The sequence below is a fragment of the Limulus polyphemus genome, unplaced genomic scaffold (assembly GCF_000517525.1).
Source record: "Limulus polyphemus unplaced genomic scaffold, Limulus_polyphemus-2.1.2 Scaffold887, whole genome shotgun sequence".
NCBI classification, from domain to species: Eukaryota; Metazoa; Arthropoda; class Merostomata; order Xiphosura; family Limulidae; genus Limulus; species Limulus polyphemus.
The window spans coordinates 183,616-191,511 of record NW_013666497.1 but is presented as its reverse complement, the minus strand read 5'-3'; the positions used below and the strand labels follow the sequence as shown (position 1 = coordinate 191,511).

At 30.9% G+C, this 7,896-nt stretch overlaps 1 protein-coding gene across 1 annotated transcript in view; it reads right to left on the bottom strand.

The window, feature by feature from the left end:
* LOC111086161 overlaps window positions 1-7,896 on the bottom strand; it is a 106,953-nt gene that overhangs the window by 78,967 nt on the left and 20,090 nt on the right. The window contains exons 6-7 of the mRNA XM_022387872.1: window positions 4,542-4,636; window positions 2,075-2,114 (exon numbers count right to left, since the gene is read on the bottom strand). Of these exons, the coding sequence (XP_022243580.1) occupies window positions 2,075-2,114; window positions 4,542-4,636 (135 nt within the window). The remainder of the gene's footprint in view (window positions 1-2,074; window positions 2,115-4,541; window positions 4,637-7,896) is intronic.

Genomic DNA, 7,896 nt, shown 5'->3' with positions numbered 1-7,896 from the left:
CCAACCGCCAACTCTTGGGCTACTCTTTTACTAACAAATAGTGGGATTGACAGTCACATTATAATGCCCCCACAGATGAAAGGGTGAGCATGTTTGGTGTGATGGGGATTTGAACCTGCGATCCTGAGATTGCGAGATGAGCACCCTAACCACCTGGCCATGCCGGGCCTGGGATATTGAAAGTAAAAATGTAATATCAAATGAGCAAGTTAGTCCAGAGTCAATCAACCCTGAAAATTAATCTAAGGCTTATCATCAACCACAGTCAGCTCAGACAGAAATACAACAAGTCTCAGCTTCTCAGTAATTTTGATTTTTAATATCTTGGAAATTTATATTTAGAAACCTTATAAACCACTAGATTAATCATCTAATATATAAGTGAGCACATTAATAAAACTTTGTATTTTGAAGAATCAAGTCAGTAAATATTATATTTCAACCTTAAACAGACTCTGATTTCCTTATTCTAAAACAAACTTCCTCAAGTTGGTGATCTATGTGTTATTGCCACTGACTGCATCTTCCTGGTTTTTAAACACATACTATTTGTAAGTCAGTATTTCTCATGAAAGCTGCCTGTTACATCACTTTGGCCCTGTGGGGAAGAGTGGGCCCATCTCAAGGGGTGTTTCAGATACCTGTACGAATTAAGAGTATTCATCCATATAAATGTTAGGAATAGTTGGTGATGTAAACAGCATTCAGTTTTTGGTATATTGCACTTTTAACACTTTTTTGTTTCATTTTCTGTGTTAAAATGTCAGTTAAAGTCACAACAGAAATCTGTAAGTTGGCCAGTAAGTGTCAAGACTTGTCCAATTTGTGTAAATAAAATTTTGCTTTGTTAGTTAACTTGCGTTTGTCTCTTTTACTGTCTGATTTGCTATATTTTTTCATAATATTTCTGGAATCTGTATTTCATGGATACTTTTGATCTTATCTGTTGTTTATCAGTATACGTGAATAACACATACAGGCAACATTCATGAAATACAGAGGGTTGAGTATGTTATTTTGAAATGATTTTGGAGTCTTACCATGTTGTCACACATGATCATATTCTATCTAAAGACCATGCATTATGACAATAGCCTTGCAGCATAGTTTCTATTGTCTTTGAAATTCAAAATCCTTAACCATAACACATCTTTATGATCTAAGTCTGTGAACATTTTAGGTCAGAAAGGGTTATTACATACTCTTTCCAAAGATGATCAATTTTCAGTGGCATCACACTACCTACAAAATGCCAAACAATGTCAAAATTTAGTTCTGATATATCAGTTCTACCATAGCTTTACATCAACTGTAGTTGTTACATGACTTGATGATTTGCATATTCAAAACTGTTTTTAATATAACACACTTAACTATAGGTTTATATAATTTTTTAGTTTCAGACTTTTTTCAGGTAACACAAGTTGGTGCCTAAATCTTGTGAGTTTTGACATAATATTGCTCATTTTCCTTGTCTGGATAAAAATAAGTTAACAACGTTTACAAATAATGTGATCATTAAATGTAATCTTTGAATGGGAAAAAACAATAGTACACAAATGAAATATATTTACACCATGCTAAGATTATCTTAATTGTATGCTTTTAGTCTATCTTTAGACCTATCATCAGGCTAACATTCTACTAAAGAGTGTATCTGAAACTGTGATGTGTGACATTAAGATATCACAACATCGTAAAGTAAGTATTGAACAAATGCATAGTCCATGGTCTGTATTTCATTTAGGATCTCCCCCCCCCCCCACATGCACACACACACACAAATATATGTGTAATAAGCCTCAAATTTGTGTAAGGTGGTACTGTCTGCCACATAATACCACAGGAATAAAACCCTACAACCCTTTAATTTCTGAGAAAAAATTTTGAAACCTAAACCACTATGTCATCCTTCATTTTTCATACTTTCAAAAAATTAGAATTACGTGATTAATTAATTTTTATTCATTTAACATGATGATCTAGTTTAAATACTTAACATATTATAAATTCTCTCTATAATATAACTTGTTGTAGCTTCTAGATTAAATTAAAGAAGAAAAATCATACTTACCCCAAGATGACCACGGGCCCAACTAAAAGTTCCAACAAAGCTGTTTTTTTTATAAAAAAATATGTGAGTAAATATTTGATCATGCTTTAAGATATAAATTTAATAAAAATATTATTATTGTATTTGTAAAGTGGCTTTGCTTTTTTCTACTTATGAATTAAGCAAAACAAATGAAAACAAAATTGCTGAAAGCAAAAACAAACAAACAACAACTCTGAATTAAGCTATCAAGTCTAAAATGTAATTTAGCCCAAACTATCATTCATATATCAATTTCTTTTTACTGAGTGAAGTAAGATGATTTTAGTACCAACATGAAATATTGTTAACAAACTGGCACAGTAAAAACACCAGGGGGGAATGAACTGCCACTGCCTTTGCCCATATTTTATTATATTTTTTAATTAAGAACAGTGAAATAGATATCTTTGTATGTTATTAGGCATACAAACAAAATTTATAAATACATATTGAAACAGTTTGTAAATAATATGTCTAAATTTATTCTAGAATTATACGATAAACATTTTCTCGGCTTAAGTGACTTATCTATAGATCTTTCCAGCATGCATAAACAAGTAACTTCGTGATGCACATGATAAAACAAATGAAATGACTGAATGTACAAATGAACAATATTTTTAAGGTTTGACACACAACTGACAACATTACCATAAGCTATAGCCAATATATTATTGATTTAGAATACTTTAGAACAAAAAGAAATAATGTAGAAAAATAAAATAAAGCAGTGATAATTTTTTAACTGTTTTGATTTTAAATAGTTTGTTAAATGATAATCAAGCAAATGTGAACAAAACATTTGTTGTCAAGCGAATGAATTAATAGCTCATCTCAGAAAATATGTTAAATGAAAATAAAATGATAGCCTAAACTTGGGGGATATTCCAGCAAAATTGATAAACAACAAAAATAAGGCTCATAGGAATATACTAGAAGAGATAAATTTATATAAAAGTAAAAAATGAACTTAAGAAAGGTCAATCAGAGATCTAGAAAACAAATATGTGTTATAGTCTCGCACATAAAACGTATATTGGCAAAGTACCATCTAAAGTGAAAAAAAAAGAAGACTGAAAGTCCCCTAAATATTTTATTTTTTCTTAAAGTTAAGATAAACATAATTTATAAAAAGGAATATATCTCAGAGACATTAATAATTTAATTCTCTGAACCTTATGAAAACTTCAGTGATATATATTTACTATTGTTTTGTCTTTGACACCAATTATTTTCTAGCAGTTGTAGAAGATCTCAGTTGTAGTTGTTAAATAACTGAATGCACAATTTCTTCATTTGAAAAATTATTTTCAGGCTTCATGCTCCATATCCCCCTCCAAAAATTTACAAATCACTTATGTAAAATGAATGCTAAGTTCATAAAGAACTGGCAATGAATAAAAGTTTTATTTCTTAAAAGAATATCTTTATATGTTTAAATGCAGGTTAGGAATAGTTGTGCACATACTCACACAGTGCATTATTTCTCAAACTTTTTGGGTTGTGTCCCCCCATTTTTCTTCTCTGTAATACACTTTGATTCTCCCCCAAATGTTCAATTCATTCAAAGCATGATATGTATACATATATATCTATAGATAAAGAGCCAATGATGATAACTATAAATTTAGCTAAAAAAAAGGAGAAGATGAGATGTTTTCATGATGCATTTCATGCCCCCCTAAACCAAATACAGTCACGTACTCCACAAATTGAGAACCACTGACATCATGTATAGAATCCAAGAATCACTGGTTAGAAGCTTATTTTCTCGTAACTGATAATACAAATAATATTTATTTGGCAAATCCGATTCCAATTTCTTCTTTAAAATTGAAATACATAGGAATAAAAAGACACTGGCAGCTAAGAAAATGGTATCCATGGAGTTTCATTCTGATAAATTCCAACTGACAAGTAGCTTCCAAAGTTTTGTTTGCACCCATGTCCAAAATTAAGGATAAAAAGGCATTCACACACTATAGTCATGATTGGTGTCTGAAGGTCATGGGTGTTTCAACTTGAGAAACACATTCTTACAGTTTTGAAATCATCAGAAAGGTATTTTATTAAGATAATTAGTATATATTGCAACTGTGAGAAAAATAACAGAAGTGTTGTACAGAGTAAAGAACTACTGGGGGTGGGGTGTTATTCTAAAAGTTTGTAAGATGATTATTGTGTGGAATCTCTCCCAAAAAAACTGTTTCTTTCCTGGGATAAAATATTTTAACCTAGTAGCACATTGCAATGTTCATTTGGCCTCTTGGAAGATTTTTGGTTCATAATGTTAGGTTTTAAATACATGTCATATAATAATTACTATTTTATGGACAGCTCACTATTTAGTGTTTTCTTTTATTTGTGAGGGAATTGAAGAATAAATATAAAATGTCAATGTGATTGTACAGATATCCATAAGATACTTGGAAAATCAGTAGCTTACGTTTTTGGGGGTTCCACTGAATACTTCCAGATATAACATTCGTGAAACCTTTTAATCTGCAAATTTTTTGTTACTTCTTCAGTATAATTTTCTCCCTGAAATTTAGATTGAATAATAACTTTAACAAAACGAAAAAAGCAAATTATCTTGTTGCCTAATATTCAAATAGTATTTTTCATAAAAGTACATTATTCTGTAACGTGCAGTATGTTTAACAGATAACACATCTTTCATCACATGGAAATCACCCATATATGCCTGGTTAAACACTGAATTATATTATTAATAACTATCAGTATGCCTCATTACAGCCCTCACATGTAAAGCATCAGGTAACAGTATACCTGATTACAGCTTCCACATGTAATGAAGTGGCATGAAATATTAGTACCTTAATTTGTACAACTGAATGGTTAAACACTTCAAATGTAGCAGTGTCAACTATCAGCATTCCTAATTAGAGCTTCCACATGCAGTAGTATCACATATGTCTGTTAAAGCTTCTGATAAGAATTAAGTAGAAGTGCAGTTTGACTAGTCTTTGGAGAAGTAATTTTCATACTCAGCTCTGCCCTTGGTAACACCCCAATGTATCTGGCAAAAGTCTACTAGTAAAAGCCAACTCTCATTCCATAATGGGCTTTCTTTTTGAAACTCTTATAATGCACTTTAAATGTCTTACTTTAAAAACTTTGCATGTTATTTTAAAGAGACGTACTCCTCCATACTTTCTCTCAAAAATGCAGTAAAACACAAACAAATTTGCTAATTATGAGCAAAATCTCTGCAAAGATTTTTAGTAGCATTCATTTTCCAAAAAAAATTGTTTTAAGACAGGGGAAGTGGATCAGAAGTGAGGAGGTGTAGCAGTCAAGAAACTTGACAGAATGGCAAAGCAGTTGTGTTACTTCTTGATCAAAAGTAGCCCATTTCACAATAGAGATGTGGTCAAAATTTCTACTGTCTGAAGTTGGTATATTCAATGCATTGAATCTAATAATAATCTTGAATTTTGCTTCTACAGAAAACTATATTTTACATGAAGAAGTAAGAAATATCCTAAAAATATTTTAATTACGAAATACTTCTCTAATTCAGGTTTAATTAAGCACATATTTTAACCCTAGTATAAACTGGAAGTTAAATGGTGTGAATCAGAAAAGCATGGTAAACTCAAACAAGAGCAATATCTTTATTCTCCACATTGTAGCTGGATATTTTATTACTGTGTATTTTGGTTACTATGAGAAACAAGCCAAAATGTTGAATATTTCATTTACAATCTCTGACTTGTATGATTTTATGTTGTGAGTTTTGTTAAAACCCAACTATTTACAATAGTTACTGCAGTAACGATATACAGGTTATTCTATAAAATATTTTCATTTTTCAATATATGGAAAGTTTAACATGAATTTGGTTTGCTTTTGGACTATTTAGTTAGCCTTGCAAGTTTAGTCTTGATCGATCAACTTGTTTAGAAGGAGATGCATCCACAGACCGACAGACAGAAATATTTCCTTGATACTGCAGTGGTATGGTCTGATATGTTTAGTGCATAATAAAAACAATAGGCAAAACGCAACACTGTGGCATGAGAGAATAAATAATGATTTAGTTTGGCTTGGTTTGTTTTGAATTTATGATTTAATAGTAATTAAAATATATAAAGCATGTGGTACCTCTAGGGTATGAAATGAAGGATTTTAATACTAATATATTGGTTGTTGATACTTAGTTAAATAGCTTTTAAGTTTTCAAGATCACAACATTTGATACTCGTTCTGGTGATGGATATGGTATAATAACAGCTTCTAATAGAGGTAGGCACTATTACATGTTTAAAATACAGTTTTATTGACAAATTAGTATTGGGCAAAATTGAAATAAAATTACTTATGATATAGTTATTTAGGCTATTACACATTTAAAAAAAATGTTCAGCTAAGATCGTGTACAAGAAATATATCACTAAATTTGTAAGTGTTAGTGGAATCTTTCTTTTTCAAATGTATTGTATCTAGACACATTACTTACATATATTTAAATGAAAGATACAAGAGGCTCCACCTTCTGAAGTATAATTATTAGGTGACTTAACAACTGTATTAATAAAGAAAGTACTTATTTATTGTGTTTAAGAGGTAGAAATTCTGACAGGATAGGTGGAGACTTATTTTTTTCTTTGCATCAACATGATCTTTACATCAAGGAAGCACATGGTTAACTGCTATGTTCCTCATGGATGTATAAACACGCGTACATTCATACACAGTCTTGTTTATCTTAAAACAAAAGCAACACAATGAGCTACCAGAACTGTGCCAACCACAAGTATCAAAACTTGATTCTTAGCATTATAAATCTTCTAACTCATTACTCAGTTACTAGAGTGCCTCATAAACAGAGAAAGAGAATTAAGTAAATATATTATTGTTAAATATTAAAAGAAGGGGCTACTACAAATATTCTGAAATATTATTAGTTCTCTTGGTTATAAGGTTTGAACAGAGGAGAGCTTGGGTTTTAACTAGTTTGTCAATTTAACTGATGAGACAATGTGCAAAATGCAGTTTAAGGTTGTAAGAAAAGGTTGCTTTTGGTCGAAGATGAAGTGTAGAATATTTTCACATTGCTCTCAGAAAGCATGCATTTTATTGAAATTTTTATCTTGTGAGGAGGGAGCATCTACAATTAATGGTGCTAGAAATTGAAGGTTGGTAGTCTTAAACTTACTTGATGGGTTTCCCTATGAGAGTATATGTGAAGAAGCAGAAACTTTGGCTTGGCCACAAAGATTGATCCTTGATCTGTGAGATCAGGTAATGTATCTTTTCATTCTAAGCAGCCTTTGAATTTGCTTTGAGAAGTTAAGACAAAGTTTTGGTAAGAGATTAGTTTTTGTTGCTAAACTTTGGGTTTCTGCTCTATATCACAAAATTGTAGAAGTTCCAAATTTGAAACTGTTTATTATTTGTTTATATTAGTTACAAAACTCAGTAGGTATTGGAAGAAATAGAGAAGATTTGAATTTAATTATTATAACAAAAGAGTGATAAACTTTCTCCACAAAATACAACTAGATGTGTAGCAAATGGTTAGAGTATTGAATAAACATTCATCTTCTTCCAAACATACCTAACACACAACATTCAATTTTTCACGTGACAAAAAATAGATGTATTAAAAGTACTGTTATCTGACCTACATGGGCACTCACAGAAATATTTTCAAGAGGTGGAGGGACAGGTATGTAGAGGATCAGCTTTTACAGTGTAAATCACCAGACTGAAATAATATGTGTTATTTGTGCTTAAACGCAAACACAAATTTACAGTTTTAATGAAAATTACTA